At 44.9% G+C, this 20,669-nt stretch overlaps 1 protein-coding gene across 18 annotated transcripts in view; it reads right to left on the bottom strand.

The window, feature by feature from the left end:
- WDFY4 (WDFY family member 4) overlaps nt 1-20,669 on the bottom strand; it is a 297,261-nt gene that overhangs the window by 97,326 nt on the left and 179,266 nt on the right. For 16 of the 18 annotated variants that reach the window (XR_004176999.1, XR_004176998.1, XR_002524268.2 and 13 more), the window contains 4 exons: nt 17,871-17,948; nt 11,886-12,092; nt 10,456-10,501; nt 8,400-8,566 (listed from right to left, as the gene is read on the bottom strand). Coding sequence is in view for 14 of the 18 variants with exons in the window: in XM_021943264.2 (XP_021798956.2) it covers nt 8,400-8,566; nt 10,456-10,501; nt 11,886-12,092; nt 17,871-17,948 (498 nt within the window). In the remaining 4 variants the exon portion in view is untranslated. Of the gene's footprint in view, nt 1-8,399; nt 8,567-10,455; nt 10,502-11,885; nt 12,093-17,870; nt 17,949-18,999; nt 19,035-20,669 lie in introns of those variants that run through there. The other 2 variants (XR_004177000.1, XM_021943266.2) reach the window with 2 other exon arrangements.

Below are 20,669 nucleotides of genomic sequence, written 5' to 3'. Positions count from 1 at the left end.
TTTATGTAAGTACATCTCAGGTTGAGACGAGGAGCAGGGATGCCCCCTGCCTGCTTGCATGTGTCACTTCCACAGAGCCTGCAGACAGCCACACCTCCCATCTTTGCAGACTCAGAGGAGACCAGGTGGAAATGGCAATACTTTTGCTCTTGTTTGGTTGCACCAGCGAAATGTGAAACATATTACAAGTCCCAAGGACTGTTCAAAGCACAATACTCACCATAACCTGTGTTCACTAAGGACTGCTCATTGGCAACTGATTAAAATTGGAGCATATTTTTAGCCAGGATAGCTCTGAATATTGTAAAACTTGGACTCACGAATTTGGGCATTTATTTGAAAAGTTAGTCTGTATGAGAATCACCTGCACAACTTGATAAAATTCATATTCCCAGGTTACATCCCCAGAAGTTTCAATTGAACAGGTGCAGAGTAGGGCCCTAGAATGTGAATTTTAATAAGCAACCCAGAAGATTCTGATGCAGATGATCTGAAGCCCATACACTAAGAAACTGACTATTGGGCACCAGCTAGGCTAAGAAAAAAAAAAAAGGTTTCATCTGGTGTCAGCATATTGCCCATAATTCACTCATCTACTTGTTCATTCATTTATTTAACAGGTACATATTAAATGTTTAGCATATGCCCCACACCCTGGGAGGCACAAAGGAAAATAAAACATGCCTTTAAGATGTTTACAACATAACAGGAAAGAGAGAGAGCAGGATATCAGCTCTCCCAGCACAGGGTGGGAGGAAAAGCACAGGTGCTCTGGGAACACACAGGAGTGTGCCTCACTCAGACTGAGATGGAAGAAGGGGCAGTGGTGACACCAGAGAAGCGGTTCCTGAGGAGGTGACTCCAAGGCTGGGGTTAGGAGTTACAAAGATAAAAACATGGGAGAAGCATTCCAAGGCACAAAGTCTTGAACCAGTTGGACATTTTGGAGATTATAGGTAGTTCTGTATAATTAAAAAGTCAGAAGGGTGTCTATGTGTATGTGTGCACGTGCACACATGTGTATGCATATGTGTGCATGTGTGTGTGTGCATGTGACTATGCACACATGCACGTACATGTGCATGTGGTTGCACATGTGAGTCTGTGCATACATGTGTGTGTGTTCATGTGCATGTGTAAGGATAAGGGAAGTTAGTCCAGGGAAACCATAAGGTCAGCTCTGGAATGGCCTTGTATATGAAGAATGCTAACCAGCATCTCAGAAATATTAAGTAGGAATGACATGTGTTGTTTGCATTTCAGAAAGTCATGGAGATTCAGGAATATAGGAAGTTACTGCATAGAAAGGTTAACACCCACCCCCACCTTCTACAAACAGCCTCAGCTAAAGATATCTGGGAGGAGCTTATAGAAGATGCCACTCTCTGCAGTCCAGAGGAAAATATCTCTTCTTTCGAATAGATCATTTCTACCAAGGTCAAATTCATATATTTATGAGTTTGTAAGAAAAAAAATCAGATGTTTAATTTTTCATGTAATCAAAGAACAATAACAAAAGCAAACCCTCACTTGAGGACTGACGTTGGACTGGTTCTGGAAGCTGTACAAGGGACATCCCCAGCCACGTGGTAACTGACATGGGCCCATAATTAATATGCATTAAATCAGTCACTCCTCAAGTCAAACAGAGCTGTTTGCAGAGAAATGTGTTTGTGGTCCTGGGAATCATTAATCAATGATGCAGAGGTGGCACAGAATAATTGAATAATTACCATCCCAGGTATTGCTGGAGGCAACCAGAACTCCAACGTTCACACAAAGAAATGAGTTAAGCTTTTGCCACCCTAGCCTCGGCACCACCAGCATCCCCCAGGGCCAGGACAGTGCCTGCAGCTCCAGAGGCTTCTGCCAGAGGCATGCCTACCAGACGCCTGGGAAGCAGTCATGCCCTGGAAAGTCTCCTGTGCCATGTGTCCAGCAAAGGCCATATAAGCAAGCACTTCTGAGATGATAGGGGGAGCAGGAGTGGGGACTGTGCTGTAGGAGCATGCACACAGTCCTGCCACGCCCCTATTGTGGGTATGTTTCACTTAGAAATTTAGAAAAAGCACAAAGCCCACAAAGTCTCACAATGACATCTGAATTACGGGAAGTCCCAGCTTATGAGACCAACACTTGCTACAAAATGCCTCAACATAGGCTAATCGTACCAGCCCGGGGAATGTAGAGGGTAACATACACACACACATCCCTTGCACAAACTTTCTATATATTTGCTTGAACATGTTCATGGGTCAACAATCAGTGCACTCATCCTCCTTTCCTTGGCCTCAAGTTCTTGTCCTTGACACAAAACCATAGTGGTCCAGGGATAAGGCCACAGCGGACCAGGGGCTAAGGCACATGCAGGAGGGCAGGTAGGTACCTGCTTGGCATGTTGCATCCCAGGCAGAGATGCCATGTTGGTGAGAGACCTGAAGGCCTGCCTGCACCAGCTTTAACCGGAACAGTTATAGAGAAAGCACATGGGACCTGGAGCCACAACTCCAAGCCCAATAAGAGCCGGCTGCTGAGGGATAGGGTGCTGGAAAGGTTATGTAACTTGTTCAACACAGTAAGCTGGGAAGCAGTAGAGAGGGGACAAAAACACATGAACTGAGAGTAAGAGAGATCTGAGGTCAACTCCTAGCAATTCCAATGAATAACCACCCTGGGCTCTGTTTTTGCCATCTTTATAACGGAAAGAATAAAGCCTCCTGATACGGTCTGGATGTTTTGTTCCAAATCTCATGTGGCCTTAAGTGTTGGAAGTGTGAGCTAGTGGGAGGTGTTTGAATGATGGAGGCAGATCCCTCATGAATGTCTTGGTGCTGTCCTCGCTGTAATGAATGAGTTCTCTGAGAGTTCAGCTGAGATCTGGTTATTTGAAAGAGCCTGGCCCCACCTCCCTCTCTCTCTTGCTGCCTCTCTCACTATGTGATGCGCTGGTTCTCATTTACCCTCCACCATTATTGGAATCTTCGTGAGGCCTCACCAGAAGCAGATGCCAGCACCATGTTTTGTGTACAGCCTGCGGACTGTGAGCCAACTAAACCTCTTTTCATTATAAATTACCCCATCTCAGGAATTCCTTTATAGCAACTCAAATGGACTAACACACCTGCCTCACAGGGCCATGGTGAGGCTGAATGAGACACTGCATGAAGATCGCACAAAGCAAGGGCTTCTGACATCTAGCTGTTGACATTTTGCTAAAATAATATTAATAACAACAAGCAAATAGCAGAATGAGGTTCTCAATCCAGCCTATGCACTTTGCCCTGTGCCAAGCTGCCCTCCTGGGTACAAATGACTGCTGCCTCCATGGTGGTGGTGATGTAGCAGCCTGCTCCAGTCCAGTCAAGCCCCTCCCTACCCCAGAGTGGGCTCCCCCATGACCCAGGTGCCCCTAGGACACGTCCTCCCTCAAGCTGGGTCCTGAGGCATGTGAGCAGACCCAGGCCTGGCTGCAGGTTGGCTCCCGTGGAGGACCTCCTGATTCCTGCTGCCCCATCAGGCTGAGCTCACCTGGTCTGCAGACTGTTCCCAAGCACTCACCCACTGTGTCAGGGAAGGAAGGGATGAGGAGGAAGCTAAGTCTCTCCCTGCCTTCAGAGAAACCATAGGCAGGCTCAGAAATCATCAGTCAGGCAATAAGAGGGGGCTGGGGTAGGCCCAGGGCATGGAGCCACCACACTCTGGGGTGGGAGTGTGCTGGGGACGGGTGCACCAGGACAGGCTCACCCAGGAGGCCTCCAGGCTGGGAGCCATGAGCGAATGGTCATGGGACTGCGTGGACCTGGCTGGTGGAGGTGTGAGGAGGAGGAGGAGTGCCAGGCCACAGAGAGGCCCCGTATGTCTCACCAGACAGCCAAGACCCCACTCCACAGAGCTCTCTAGTCTAGAGCAGAAGGGCGCTCCTCTGGTTCGAGGATTTTTCTGATTCATGTGAATTCCTGGGGCCTGCTTTCTCATGTTCTTCCCTGCCTTGCGCTTTCAGTTTAGGGACCTCCTCGATTTCACCGCACATCAGTCCAGGTCTCAACCCAGCAACTTCCCTCTTTCTCCCAAAACCTTGCATTTGGTTTGAGTGTTGGCACTCTGCAGGAACCCCATTCCAGCTAGTCAGGCCTCTCATGGGCTTCACTCTGACCCTCTGTCTCATCCTCCACCATCTCAGTGGGACAACCAGACCCATGGAGACCCCCAGAGTTTCCCATCTATCCAAGAACTCCCCACAGCATTTCCCCAAGACACATAGTTCCTTGCCTCACAGGAGCCTCAATCTTAACAGGATCCTTCATCCTACCCTTGACAGGGCCCTTGGGTCATGCCATAGGTACCGGGGTTCTTCCAACACCCCTTCTTACTTCTAGGAGAGTGAGAACAAATCCTGTGGGACTATGAAAGGAACAGCAACAGCCGCAGCAGTAACAGCAGATGCCAGTGGCTGAGAGCTGCCTCCTCACAGGGTGCAGTCTTGGACAGAGACACAGCCCCACATCGATCTTTGCCACAAACTAGTGAGACCAGGAGTAGAACCCCATTCTAAAGATAATGGAAAGGAGGCTGCGGAATGGTTCTCTTATTCATTCAGTCACTAGATCTGTAAGTGGGGGCAAGAGAATTAGAACTGGGCAGGGTTTGTATCCCCACCCCTGCCTGTAGCCTCTACCCTCCCCTCATCAGGGACCCTGCCCTGCCCCCACCTCTCCAGGCCTGCATCTCTGTGCCTGGTGATGACTGTCCACCAGGTGACATTTTCCTCAGGAGCAGGTGTGCCTGGTGGTTTGGCTTCACTGACCCTGGGAAAACTCAACTTGGGAGCCAGCTTTTCCCACAATTCCCCAAGAAGCCAGAGGCAGCAAGCATAGCCCTATAAAAAGCATAGAGACAACTCAGGCAAGGACGGATGCCCAGATAATGGCAAGGGTCACCCTGCTCAGTCCTCTGGGCCGGGAGCCGACACTCACACAAGGTCCCCTGGTTGGCCCCTCCCTTCTGAAGGTACTGGCCACCGGGTGCTAAGTGGAAGCAGGACAGCTCCTGCTCTCTCCCCTCCCCACAGCCCGCTGAGTTCTACATGCTCCTGCCTGCACATCCTGGGGATCCACACTGCCTCAGCAAACAGTGTGTGGCATTTCTGACAGCTTCCTACTGAGCCACAGGAAGGCCAAGGAAGACTGAAGCTTAAACAAAAGGCAGGGAGGGGAAGATGGGAGAGGATCACCTTCCTGGCTCTGTCCTGCTTCACAGGCTGGAAAGTCAGCCACCTGGGAGCTTCAGACCTTTCCCGCTCCCCCGCAAGACTCCTGAGAAAAATGTCACCTGGTGAACAGTCAACAAAAACAAGACTCCCAGAGACAGGACAAGTGTCAAAGGCACCTGCGGGCTGCAAGAGGCCGGGCTGGGACTCGCTCGGGTCCCTGACCACAAACTTCAGCCTAGCCAGGGTGAAAACTCTCAGGCCAGCCTTGGATGACTGAGGGAGTCAGGCCACCTGCAGAGGCTCTCCTGGGAGGCCAAGGACCCGCCCTGGGGGGCAGCAGCCTGAATGGTGCCAAAGTGGCAGGCTGTATTCCAGAGAAGTACCCAGGAGGCTGTCCCAACCAACACCCACACTGCTCTGAAGGGACTTTGCAGATAAAATCAAGGTTACGAATCAGCTGACCTTAAAACAAGGATGTGATCCTGGATTATCTGTGAGTTAGTGCCATCCCCTGTGCCCTAGGCAGCAGCAGCAGAGTTGGTCAGAGAGGGGATGTGGGGGGAGTGGGAGGCAGAGGAGGCAATAAGGATATGAAGGGTGAGAAGGATACCACCCGTTGCAGGAAATGAAAGAAGGAAGGGCCACAGAGCAAGGGAGTTGGGCACCCTGAGAAACAGATGCACCCCGGCAACCAGCAGGCAGGGAACAGGAGCTCGGACCTACAGAAGCGGGAACATGGATTCTGCCAGCACTGGAACGAGCTTGGAAAGGATGCCTTCCCAGAGCCTCCGGAAAGACATGCAAATGCCTTGGCTGCAGCCCTGTGAGGCTCTAGCAGAGAACCAGCTGAGCCCCGTTGTGCCCAGACTTTTGAGACAGTAAATGTGTGTTATGTTAAAATCACTACGTTTATGATAATTTCTTCTGGCAAAGATAGAAAGTGAATATAAAGTACTGCCATTGTTCTCTTATCAAAGCAATGAAAAGAACCAATATGGAGGCACCACATGATCAGGAAAGCAGGCAGGTGTAGCTGGGGCGTGATACCTGTTTACTATGGATTCATTCTGACACAGTTCTCAGCCTTGCCACCGTAGACAACGTATAATGCCCGGCAGTAGCCCTGGCCTCTGTCCACTAGACACCAGGAGCATCCTCTCGCCCTGGCCATGGTAATTAAAAATGTTTCCAGACATTGGTAAGGGTTCCTTGTGGGGTAAAGTTCACCCCAGTTGAGAACTGCTGCTCATTTAAGGGCATAAAGCAAAGAAAAGCTTTTATGGAAAGAAAGCATTGACGTCTTAGCTGTTTTTTCAATGGACAAGGTATTTACTAAATATCCATTTATCTATATGAGCATATTAATATATTGATATATCCCAACTGTTGTGACCTGCTGTTAGTCCTCAGCAACTGGATATTATGAATACACACTTATGTATACATGTGTGTTATATATTTTAATATCCATTTATAAAAATTTCACATAGTAGAGATATAATACTTCCATTATCAAAATAAAATGCACATGAATTCATCATGTCCTTCATCAATGTTGACTTACTGGCTGCTCCAGGCATGCCTGTGGTCAGGCACCAGGGTTCCCTCCTGTATGGAGGATCCATAGTGACAGAGGCAGACAGGTGAAGCACTGAGGTCACTCTGTGTGCCAACAGCAAGGCAGGAGGTGATGCAGGGGGTGACACAGACAGTAACAAGGGAGAGGCCAGTTCTCCAGGTCTCAGAGCAGGGAGCAGTCAAGATCAGCTTCAGAGAGTCAGTTGCAGGGATCAAGTGCGCAGGGCACTGCAGGTAGGCAAACCTGCATGAGGAGGCATCGTGGCTAGGTGTGATGCAGAGCTGGAAATATGCTCTGTGTCTGGAAGCTTTGGTTATGCAGGTGTAAGGACAGCATTGTTACAGGACTACATTGCTTGAACTGTGACCCAAATCTGAAAGCAGCAAAGCAATTTGCTGAAAGTTCTGCAGCAGTCATTTGCTGACACCTCTCCCAGGTTTTCTGAGCTTGGGACCTACTCCTGGAGGTCCAGGCTCTCCCTCAGTCCCCGGGTCTTGGTTCAGATCCACTCTCATTCACCCTGGGGCCAGACTAGCCTCCAGCTCTCATGCATTTGTCTCTGTGTGTCTCCTGTGGCCCGCCAGTCTCAGCCTGCTTGCGCCTCTGTGGGTATCTCCTTCACTTATATTCCTATGGAAAAGACTGATTCACCTAGAGACTCTGGGGTCCACCATGCCTTCAACCACCCAACCCCCAGAAAGAGAAAAGAACTCACCTTTGATGAGCACCTCTCCTATGCCCGGCTCTGAGCTAGTCCCTGTATTTCCATTGGCCCATTTAAGCCTGAGCAGAATGTTATCAGATGGTGGCCAGAACTCCACATTAAAGATAACAAAACTGAGACTGACAATGGTTAGGTGACATGAGGTTTAATATGTGGCCAAGTTGGGACTAGAACTCAGGCCGGTTCTACTCTAAGACATGTGCTTAGTCTTCCATTGCATTCTTAGACTTGGGGAAGAGGGTCCTTCTCTGGGGCCTCCCCAGCCAGGCCAAGAGGACACGCACATGAAGAGCGGGGCTCCACCAACCCAGCTCCAGGCACCCAGGATCTCGGGTTTCTCTGCTACCTCATCCCCAGCCTGCCTCCTGTGCCTGTACACTTCAACCCCAGGGCCACCCTTTTGAAGGTTAATGGTGCCACAGTATGCTTACTCCTAGGCTTCAGTGTGGACATATAGGTTGGGGTGTCCAAACACATGCACCCAAGACCCCTCAAGGTGTGGAACTTCTCAGGGTGGTCAGGCCACAGGGGACCAAGATGCTGAACTGCAAGAAGGTCAAGAATTCTCAACTTGAAACTTGCCTCTCAGGTTGTTACGACGGTCAAAGTAGGAAGTTAGAGTATTTTTCATTGAACAGTTTGTTAGCTTGAGGTATACCTTTTAAATATTTTGATGCAGGATGTATAGACTTCCCTTTGCACCCTTTCTCTGGGCCAGCATATTTAGAAATCTATCCCTTTTTCTCACTGATTATCTTGTTGAAAGTTTTCATAGCAAATGGAGATCTCATTTTCCACGTAAGAGATGAAAGCTTGGTTTTCTCCTGTCTGACAATCTTAACAAGCAACTTAAAAATCTTAAAGGATATTGCAATGGGGTATATTACCTTTTCTTTATCAAGAAGCTCTTGTAAAATAATTTGTCTTTCCCGACACAGTTCCAAGAAGTCTTCGGAGTGCAGACTTTCGTGTAAGGCTGGGAAGAAGGTCAGCTGGGTGCAGTCCACCCCCACCTCATCAGGCTCGCCCTCAGCCTCCCTCGGTGTCAGTTCATCTGCAGCAGCATAAAGGGACACGTGGTGTTGACAGGGGCTACCTGACATGGTAAGGGCTGGTACACAGCTTGTGCCTACATCACTGAGGAGCAGCAAGGCTCCAGGGCTGAAATGAAGAGCGTGGATCTCTCACCGTGCCCCTCCGCTGCTTCTGGAAATGGACACCACACACCTGGGGCACCCCGGGGTGTGGTCAAAATACCTTCCAGTTGACTTATCCTGGAGGGCCCAGCTATGCCCAGGCCTAGCTGTTCTGCTACTTCCAGTGGCCACAGGGCAACATTTCCAAATTCACCCTTGTTAGTCAGTAAAGCAACTCCCTAGAGGCTCAGCCAGGATTTGCTTTCTCTGAATTTCACTCCATTCACTCTTTGAATATTGCCATTTTTTTCTCATGATAGAAACAGTATCTTTTTATTGTAAAAAAAAAAAAAATCTTGGAAAGGACATGAAGCTGTAAGAAATAAAACAAATCTCACCCATGCACCCAGAGATAGTGCTAATAATAATAGCTCCCTTTCTCTGTGCCAGATACTTCTGATGACATTTTAAAATGTTGTCCCATCTAGGCTGGAGATATTTCATCCTCACTTGACAAATGGAAAAGCTGAAGCAGGCTGTACAAATTACTTTGTACAAGATCATATGGCTTCTAAGAACTAGAGGTAGAATCTGAATAAAGTCTCTCTGAGACAAGGGTCTAGTCTTTTCATCTCTAGTCTGTTTGGCTCCACTGTTTACAATTTGGTCCATTTACTTCCATTATCTTTTCTGTACTGGATGAATGAAAGTGTCTGCTGCTCACGCAAACCCTCACAGCTTTCCCCCATGCAGGGACAGATGCACAGGAGAGGCATGGTGGAAAACCACAGGGCCTTTCTTTTCCTTTGGCTGAGCTCCCTACTCAGAGTGCATACTGGAAACACCACGGAGGCCCAGAGTCACAGAGGCCCAGGGGCTCTGCATACCAAGAATGAGAGGACACTGCAGCCCATGGCCATCGTTGACAAAAAATCAGCTCATGCTTTCCACCACTGCACTCTCTGCAACCCCCACCTCTGAGAGGTGGAGCAGGCAGGCAATCATTCCATGTGAGAGTTGTAGGGCTTGGGGTGGAGAAACGAGAGGCAAACAGGTATCACAATGTCATTGCACACTCTATGCCACAGTAAGACCCCAAATCACCTGGGGATCACAGCCCAAGATCCTCACTTCTGGGCTTGTGTTACTGCAGACAGGCAAGGTAGCAAGCTCAATACAAATCCATTAGTCAGGAAATGAGACGAGTTTGATCAGCACTAAGAAGTGGTCATTGGCCAGGTGTGCTGGCTCACGTCTGTAATCCTAGCACTCTGGGAGGCCAAGGCAGGCGGATCACTTGAGCTTGGGAGTTGGAGACCAGCCTGGGCAATGTGGCAAAACCCCATCTCTACAAAAATTACAAACATTATCTGGGCATTGTGGTGTGTACCTGCAGTCCCAGCTACTCTGGAGGCTGAGGCAGGAGGATTGTGTGAGCCCAGGAGGTCGAGGCTGCAGTGAGTTGTGATTATGCCACTGCACCCCAGCCTAGGTGACAGTGCAAGACCCTGTCTCAAAAATTGTTTGGGAACACTTTTAAGATCCCCCTGATATAGCAAATTGACAAGACTGTTTCTCCCCCAAAATTGTTATTGTTGCAACCTTAATAGAAAATGCTTCCCCTAACAAATGTCTAGGGCTAATATCGACTTGTCTTCTTTCTGGAAGCACAGTAACAATAAGTCCCAGTGCTGGATACAATAGCATTTTCCTCTTCTAAAATATTCATTTAGTATCTTTAATAACATATTAAATAAAACCAATAATTAGCTTAATTATTAAAGGAAAAAATAGATAAACTGAATACCTTGGTTTTCAGCATTTGTTTGAGAAATATTTTTGTCTTGGCTTTCCTGAAATAAGGATGGAACAAAGAAAAATTAAATCCCGGATACTACATACATGCTTCACCCGCCCCCAGTTCCACAGATTCACAAACACACACATGCATGTGACCTCTTCAAATTACGCAAGACTCAGATGTAAAGGAAGAGAAACACTAAATCCTAAAGGACCACAATAAAATGCAAGTATTAATGTTCCTGAGTCAAAGGGGAAAAAACCCACAATCTTCCATTAAGTAGGACTTACAGTAATTACCAAAGAAGAGGCCAAGATGGGATTAGATAGCATCCTGGATGTCTCTGTGTGGGATACCCTGGAGAGGGGACCAGGGGAGGTTCCGGGGCTGGACAGCCCCAGAGACCAGGCTTCATAGCCAGCCCTTGGCTTTGGCACCAGCACAGTGAGCAGGCTACTTATTTTATTTTATTTTATTTTTGCTTCTTATTCCTAAAAAATGTAGTGAGGGAAAATACTACAAACCACCAAGTGTTTATTGACAATACTTGGAAACTTTCTAAGTGTCTACTGAATAAATGAAATATAATTTTTTCCATTAGGTTTTACAATGGATTTTTAGCATGAGTAAAAGATGCTGAGGTTACAGACCAGAGACTAAACTCAACATTGTTACTTGTAATACATGCAGAAGAAAAAAATCCAGCATTCTGGTGTTTGGAAGGCTGCCTTTGAGGATATTTTAAATTATGATCATTCAATAAAGACATGAAAAACTATTGACAGATTTTCTGTATCTACTACCAAATGAATCCAACTGGCTTCCTGTCTTTTAAAAGGCAAAATAGGAGTTTGGCGACACAGTTCAAGCTTCATTACAGCAAACTCCCAGGGACTACCCAGATTCTGTTGCTTGGGAAGTCAGTGTTGTTTGGAATGAGTGGATCACTGGCTCAAAATTGCAGAAACAGTCAAGTTTGTGAGATTTTCATTGTAAAACTTGCTATGGGATTTGAAGTAATGCTCATAGTAGTACGGGTTACAACTGCCCAATAACAAGTAACTTGTGCTAGCAGACAATAGTCATTCCCTGGCCCGTTCCAAACACTGGCATCCAGATGTTTCCACAGGACTTGTGTGGATTGCAGCACAGGGCTGTGTCCGCGGCATAGGTAAGAACCACTCACCCACTCAACACTCACTATTTATCCATTCTTTCAGGCTGTACTTACAGTGTCCCTGCTATGTACCTAGGAGGGTTAGTGATGCTTTTCTCCTCTTAAATGACATTGAGAATAAATTTTGGGACTCTCCTACATTTAACTGCATGTGTTATCTTAGCCTGATATAAACAACATGTGATGGGGAGGCTCAGGAGCTGCTTTCCTATCAGGCCCTACCCGGAACCAGCACTGTCTCACTGCACTTGACTCCTACCTTGTGCCTTCCTGAGTTCAGGGCCTCCAGCGGAGACAAGCGTTTGATGCGTTTCCTCATTCGAGCTGGTCCTTCTCTCCAGTCGAGTTCCCATGGGGAACAGTGCGTGGTTTCTTCCCCCTGGCTCCACAAGCCCAGCTCCCCAAAAAGCTGCTCCTGGATCCTGGCCCAGGCTTTGGCTGCCTTGATGTTGCCACATTTTCGCCTCTGGGGAGCAGAAACAGAGTCACCCTGGATACATTTGCCTTATGGGCTTTATAGGCCTGGCCCCAAACCTCCTGGGGCGAATAGGCCAAGTCTCCCATGAATGTTTGAGAAAGATACCTTCTCTCTACACCCTCAGAATGTGTAGGGTACCCACTGCAGCCAGGACTAGGAGGAAACAGTTGCTCAGCTTTAAGATCTCTTAATCCAAGTTAGGGGAGGAGAAAGCTGCCCGCCCTTTGGCCTTCAGAGCCATGAGGCTACTGGTGATGGGCAGAAAGCAACAGGTCTGGAAGGTCCTGTAGCTGCTCATCAGCATGGACTGGACAGCTATTTTACCAAATGGACATGAATCTCACTACAGTCCCACCCCTCAAAACTGAGGCTGAATGTACTCTTTTTCCAGTTGCCTGGACTGGAATGGAGTGAGAATGAGAAGCCCTCAAGACAATTGGTTGATTTGAGCAAGTCACTCCCATCTCTGGATCTCAGAATCTCCAATGAAATGACAGACCTGGCCCGAATGATGTCTAAGGGCCTTTCCATGTTAATATCATAGATTCCAGAATGTTCAGAGATTCTAGAATATTAACAGGAGCTAAAACCTTTAATAGTAATGCAAACAATCTCATTTAATAGCTGTGAGATCCTCACAGTTTGCATCTGTGGTCTCTGACTGCCACACTTGCTACTAGAGTATGACTCAAACCTTTCTAACATTGATATTGCCAACCTGCATTTATAGATCACATTAAAGTTACATACATCACCTGTTAAAGAAACAGTTCAGTTCAGTTTGGACAGTAGAGTCAACTTTGCGGGATACACTTTTGCAATTATTCAAGTATTTTATGGAATTTGTCCCAAATTTAATCTTTTCAGAAAATGAAAAGGTGAAATGCTAATGACAAGAAGCATAACATCATGAACAGAAAAGACACTCATTATCATGTGTTAGGCTGAGCCCTGCACCTGCTTTATCTCATTTCCTCTACCCAGTGGTACCACAAGTATTTTTGATCATCCCCATGATGATGCTAAGTCTGCAAAGGAGAAGTGCCTTCTCCAAAGCTAACAGGTGGCCAAAAAGAGATTTAAACCTGGTCTGTTGGATTCCAAAGACTTCCTTGAGCATGGGAGCTAGATTCCTTTGCTGAGGGGCTATTATTTTATGAGCTCATGGTTTCTGCTAGCATTTCTAGAAAACTGGAAGACTTATAGATGTAGGCCTTGCAAATCTTGGCCGTTTTAAATGAGTAAATTGTTCTCAGAACTTGTTGGAGGCATTCCCATTAAAGTATGGTTTTGGGGTGGGGGATAGTGCCCAGCAGGTGGTTTCTGGCATCTGATGGACCTGATCATCCATCATGTTTCTGTGAATCACCAGCAGTTCAATCTGGAGGATCTTCAACTTCCTCATCAGTCAACTGTGGTTAATAATAGTACCATAATAATAATCATGGACTTCTAGAATGATTAAGCGGGACAATATTTTCAAGAGCTTAATATGGCACCTTACTCAGCTTAAGTAGTCAGTGTTATCACTGTGAATGAACCTAATCCTATTTCAAAACAAGATCATTTTGTTTCTCTACAGTTCTTGAATTCATATCCCAAACAGTGCTAGTATTTTATGTAGTACTCCAATTGGTTAATAAGAAACTCCAAGATGTACATTGCAGTGCATGCCTCTAACCCCAGCGCTTTCAGAGGCGAAGGTGGGAGAATTTCTTGAGGTCAGAAGTTCAAGGCCAGCCTGGGCAACATAGCAAGACCCAGTCTCTACAAAAAATTAAAGAAATAACTGGGCATGTTAGTGCACGACTGTACTCTCGGCTATTTGGGAGGCTGAGGCAGCGGGATCTCTTGAGCCCAGGAGTTCAAGGCTTCCGTGGGCTATGCTACACGACTGTACTCCAGCCTGGGCAACAAAATAAGACCCTCCCTGTCCCCCCCCCCAAAAAAAAGAAAGAAAAAAGGCCACCAGAAAAAGAATGATTATCCAAAGCTTTTTACAGAGACTTGGTCACATGGAATGAACACTTGTTTGGCAGAAATACTTCAGTTTCCTGGAGATTGCGGTGACATTTGTACATTTGCATTTGTAGTAACATACGGAGCGTCATGGAGGATGAATAATCCCAAGCTATTGGGTTGTCCAGCCTTGGATTCAACTTAGTTTTTTAGGAACACATATCCATGCCAAGTCTCCACATATGCAACCTGGAGATGCACAGTTGCCTGGGTCTTCTGCACAGAGCACACATGTTGTCTTGAATATCTATAGTCAGACAATGGTGTTATCCCTGAGAGAGATGTGATTATTTAGTCCATGATAGCAAGTTACATGTGACCCAGGGCAGAGGATGTCAGATGACTAAATAGCAAAAGTCCTGAGTTTCCACATCTGCAAAGGTGCTCTGAAATGCTCATGTTTCTGCATAGTGTAAGGCCCTCTTTCTATTCAAACTGCAAGTGGGCCAAATGACACATTTAAGGCCCACAGACTCACAGGCAGGGATTGTGTTATGCTGGGGGACAACTACAATTTCTTTTTTTTTTTTTTTTTCAGAGACAAGATCTTTTTCTGTCACACAGGCTAGAAGGCTAGAAAGCAGTGGCATGGTCATAGCTCACTGTAACCTGTAACCTCCAACTCCTGGGATGAAGCAATCTTCCCACCCCAGCATCCTGAGTACCTGGGACTAAAGGTATCACTATACTTGGCTAATGTCTTTTTAACTACTTTTTTTTTAGAGATGGGATCTTGCAATGTTGCCTAGTCTGGCCTTGAACTCCTGGAATCAAACAATCCTCCTGCCTAGCATCCCAAAGCACTGGGATTACAGGCATGAGCCACCGTACTTGCCCAGTTATGATTTTCAAATCACAGCAACCCTTGGGTAGCAACACTTAGATTAACCTTTGAAAACCCAGCCCTTCCCTACTTTCAGTCCCTGCTACTTCAATGGGGTTTGCTGGGCTTCGAAAATGAACACTTCACCCTAGTCTCTTTAATCCAAGTTGTTATGAATGGTTATCAGATGGGCCAACTGGCACCACCCCCTAGGGCTGGGAATGGCACCCTCAGGAGCCCACACAGAGGAAGCAGAGCACAGAACTTGATCCAGCGCTGCTTGAAGCCTGCGTTTCCCTGCATTCTTCAGTAAAACAAAACTTTTTTTGTTGCCTAAGGTAGTCTGAGTTGAGTTTCCAATATTTGTATCTGAGAGAGCTGTGATAAATACGCAATGAGTAGATAGAGACCAAACAAGAAAAGGAAACTAGAGGCCCTAGAAGAAAGTGGGACAGAAGACAGTGGCCATTTCTGGGTTGTCAGGCATCTCACAAGGAACTCCAACCAGTAAAGACTGTGTAGGCAGGATAAGTCATTTCTGCAAATTACAATGAAGATTCAACATAAGAACTGGATGGCCTAAGTATGTAACAGACAGAGCAAGAGAGGCTGGGCCACAGAGAAGAGAACGCAACTAACGTGAACAAGGCAAAGGGGAATCTGAAGAGGGCCAGACTGTAGAGGCAACTTTTTGCCAGAACTTCTGGATCAAAAAAAAATTTGGCTGATTAACTATTTGAATTGCAAGGTTTGCTGTTGACATAATAATGGGATATAATGATGCTGGGGTTAACTTCCAGGGCACTAGGCAATGATGCCTTGTTATGCTGGGGGCTGCTGCCATCTCCAGTCACCTCTCAGTTGTGGGTAAAGTGCCTGTTTAGAAAAGTCTGGCATGATGTGCTACTGCCCACCCTGTGGGCAGGGGCCCCTGAATCTCCCCTTCTTAGGAGGGCCTCATTGGGTGCACCTGGGAGAAGCTGTCCTCAAAGGATGTGGCAGATTTTTTAAGCCTAATCTCTGTCCAGAGTTTGGATGTGACTTTTCTGGAAGTGGAATGGGCCTTTGTTGGGAAAGCATACTACCCCTTAAAAAAGCAGGGCAATGGTCCACATCCCATTATCTATGGCAGATGTTATTATATCTGCATTCTTTCAAATATCAAAACAACCTGTCTTAAATATTTAAATACTTGGAAAGTATCCTTGTGGATTAGCTTCCAAATGCTGATTTTCTGAAAAATACCTCAATCAACAGGAAAATTGCACAATTTATTCAAGTCCTTTCTGAACTCCAGTCAGGCCCTGCTGCTGAAGATGAGACAGGCTAACCTTCCAGGTGGCTAGATCCCTTCATTCTGGGCTTGAAGCCTCTGCTGAGGGAGTCCCATCCTTCCCACACGAACCTATAATCTCACAAATTTCAACAGAATTTCACAAAGTACCCCAGGGCACCTCTCCTGGCCATAACTGTATCTCCCAGACTCTTCTAACCATTGGAGCAGAAATGGTTGCACTCTAGACCAGATGTAGATTAGGAAGTTTAGATAAACCACATCCTCTGTCTCAAAATGGTGCAGTGGTGATGAGGATGTCCACCAATAAAGGATGCAATCTTACAAGATTCATCTTATTTCCGCCTCAGTGGCAATTAAATTTATCAGCCATATTGCTAGTTCTGAGTGAAACCTGCCAATCCATGTGGTGAGTCATTCATGTGCAGTGGTCTGTCCAGTAGGCACAGATGATACCCAAATAAGCCAGCAAGGCACCCTACTCAGTTGTGCAGCACAGTCAGCACTGTTGGAGTGAGGTAGATGCCCACAGAGAAAACCCTTGTCCAACCAGAGGGTCTGTGAAAGACCAGCTTGTGCACTCAGAAAAACTAGACATGCCTGCTGATCCCTCTGACTATCACAGCCATGATCACGTCCTGTACACACCAAACCTCCTTTCTCACAAGTGTCGTGTCTGATAAGCTGCTGCTCCCATCACTCAGGAGAGCCTAGGAGGCTACATTGCTAAGCTGTGTGCTTCTCGGGTTCAGGCTGCACATCTGTGAATGGGGCATGTTGTGGGCTTCTATGGGGGAAGTTAGACAAGGCAACTCAGCTTCAGATGATTAGTGCCTCTTCTGTTTCCTGGCACTGGGCACCACGTTTAAGCCTTCCTGATCCGCGGCCCACCCAGGGCACACTAATGGCTCCTTACACCCCATCGCTACTTTCCCCATAGTAGAACATCCTATCATTGAGCTCATCACCATGTTTTGTGGGCATTTCTTTACTCTGGGTTTCATCTATAAGTTTCAAAAACCTTAAAGACACAGGAGTATCATAATATGTGCATTTTTTTTATACTTCACACTGACTCTGGGACAAAGAAATTGCTCTGTAAATAATATTTCAACAGGGTTTTAAGACTGTATGTTGTGTTCTATTTTTAGCAATATGTTAAATTTTCATTAATAACAGTAACACTAAATAAAAATAAACTTCTTAGCTATTTCTATAACCACACATGGAGTATCCATTCTCTATCAGCCACAGTCTGGGTGCTTCACACTTGCTCTTACATCTTCACAGGTAGGAAGACTTATTCCAGCTTAGAGATGAGCACACAGAGGCTCAGACCACCAGCATAGAAAGGGACAGATTTAGAATTCAAATAAGTCTCTGACTGGCATGAGAGCCAGTGTTCTTTGCCTAGATTGTACGGCAGTCAGGCCTAGATAGCTACTTTAAATATCCAAGCCTGCCCTTGTCAGGGGCAACCCATTGCATTTAGGATAAAATGCAAAACCTCAATGTGGTGCAAGCCTGGTGGGCAATCCAGAACTTAAACCAAAGCCCCTTCTGATTATTTTTCAGGTTCAAGGTGGATTCCAGCTTACTGTATAGAGAAAGCCTATGTCTGGTTTCTTACTTGCACATGGTCTTTGTATAAAGATGCATATAGCTCTTGTCCTCTTCTTCTGTAGTTCTCTATACATGACACAAAATCCTGGAGAAAGGAGAAAACAAGTCACAGCTTAATGATAGTTGTGATTTTATTTTATTTTATTTTTATTTTTTGAGACAGTCTTACTCTGTCACCTAAGATGGAGTGCAGTGGCATAATCTTGGTTCACTACAACCTCTGCCTCACAGGTTCAAGCGATTCTCCTGCCTCAGCCTCCCAAGTAGCTGGGATTTCAGGCGCCTGCCATTATGCCTGGCTAATTTTTGTATTTTTAGTAGAGACAGGTTTCACCCTGTTGGCCAGGCTGGTCTTGAACTCCTGCCCTCAGGTGATCCACCTGCCTCAGCCTCCCAAAGTGCTGGGATTATAAGCGTGAGTGATAGCTGTGATTTTAGATAAGAATTTCTCTATACTGACCAATTGACAGAGGAAATAGTGGTTACAGAATTTGTTGGTCAAATGAGATTCATATAAATACAGACGTCACCTATGCTGACACACTCACATATGAATACATTCACATACGTGTTTATGGGTTGCTTTCCATCTCCATCTATGATGAACTAGCTTGCAGTAGCTCAACCTTCCTCCTAAGAATGACTGAAAAGACCTAGATTTGAACAATCTGCTTTAAGACAGCAGAGAGCTACCAAGAGAGGTGAGATTTGAGGAGCCAAGATTCTGAAGAGGAATTCACTGAGGTGTGCCCAACGTTTATGCTTTTTTATATATTTTTGGACCTTGAGATACATGCAAATTTTCAAATAGCTCAAGAGGCTGAGAAGCTGAGGCCACAAAACAAACTTCAGTAAATTTAAAAGGATAGACATAATATAAAGCATGTCTTTTAATCACAATGGAACAAAATTTGAAATCAATTAGCAGAAAGAAATTTGGCAAAGTCAAAAATAAGTGTAGATTAAAAAGCACATTCCTAAATAACTAATGGGTCAAAGAAGAAATCAAAAGGGAACTTTTTGAGATGAATAAAAATAAAGACACAACATACCAAAACACATAGGCTATAACTAAAGCAGAGCATAAGGGAAAACTTATAGTTGTAAATGCCAATATTAAGAAAAAAAAGAAATACCTTAAATCAATATCTGAAACTTCCATCTGATGACACTGGGAAAAAAAGAGCAAACTAAATCCAAAGCAAGCAGAAGGAAGGGGAAAATAAATATTAATGCAGAAAGTAATGAATTACAGAATATAAAAAACAATAAATAAAATAATTGAAACTAAAATCTGGTACTTTGGAAAGCTCAATAAAATTAGCAGTCTTTAGCTAGGTTGACCAAGAAAAAAGAGAAAAGGCTTAAATTGTTACACTTGGATCAGAAACGAAGGAGGAGACATTACTACTGACCTTACTGAATTTTTTTAAAGGATTATAAAAAAATACTATGAACAATTATATGCCAATAAATTAAATAGCTTAGATTAGATGAACAAATTCCTAGAAAGACACAAATTGCCAAAACTTACTCGAGAAGAAATGGACAATTGGAATAGGTCAATAACAAGAAAATAAATTGAATTAGTAAAACAACAACAACAACAACAACAAGACCTACCCACAAGGAAAAGCCCAGTCCAGGCCCAGATGGCTTCACTGCTGAATCCTAACCACCACTTAGTGAAGAATTAATGGTAGGTTTTCAAAAACTCTTCCAAGAATTAGAAGACGAAGGGATACTTCCCAACACATTCTATGGGACCAGTTATTACCCTGATACAGAAAACAGACAAAGCCTTCACAAGAGAACTACAGACCAGTATCTCATGTAAATATGAATGTAGAAATCCTCAATAAAATATCAGCAAACTGAATTCACCAACATATAAAAAATTATATACCATGACCAAATGAGATTTAGCCTAGTAATGCAGAGTTGGCTTAACAACTGAAAATAATTAACGTAATACACCACATAAGAGATCGAATAACAGAAACCACATCATCATTTCAACAGACATTTTAAAAAATGACAAAAATTTAAAACCCTTTCATTACAAGACAAAATGTCAACCAACTGCCAGGGTGAGGAAAGAATTTTCTCAATCTCATAAAGGGTAACTACAAAAAGTCCCCAGCCAACATTATACAACATTATAATTGGTGGTGAAGGACTGAATGTTCCTTAACATCAGGAACAAGACAAGGGTGTCCACTCTCAACATTTCTAGACAGCAATCTACTTGAAGGTTCTAGACAGCACAACCAGGCAAGGAAAAGAAATAAAAGGCATCCTAATTGAAACAGAAGAAAAACACCTCTGTTCACAGATGGTAGGATTCCATATTTAGAAAATCCCAAATAATCCATAAAAGAACTACTAGAACTAATAAATGAATTAAGCAAAGTTTCAGTGTACAAGATCAAAACACGTAAATCAGCTGTGTTCCTATCTACTACTAATGAACAATCCAAAAAATAAATTAAGAAAGCGATGCCTCTTATAACATTATCAAAAGAATAAAATGCCTAGGAATACATTTAACCAAAGTGAAAAACTTATACACTGAAACCTATAAAACACCACTGAAAGAAATTTTTAAAGACCTAAATTCATAGACGATATCCCATGTTTATGGTAACAAGTCCTCATATTGTTAAAATGTCAATACTACCTAACATAATCTACAGAATTAACAATCCCTATCAAATTCCAATGACTACTCGTTTTTTGCAAAAATTGAAAAGCCAATCTTCAAGATCATATGAAATTACAAGAGACCCCCAAAACCAAAACAATC

This window comes from Papio anubis, chromosome 11 (assembly GCF_008728515.1).
Source record: "Papio anubis isolate 15944 chromosome 11, Panubis1.0, whole genome shotgun sequence".
NCBI classification, from domain to species: domain Eukaryota; kingdom Metazoa; phylum Chordata; class Mammalia; order Primates; family Cercopithecidae; genus Papio; species Papio anubis.
This window is presented reverse-complemented; position numbering and strand designations above follow the sequence as displayed.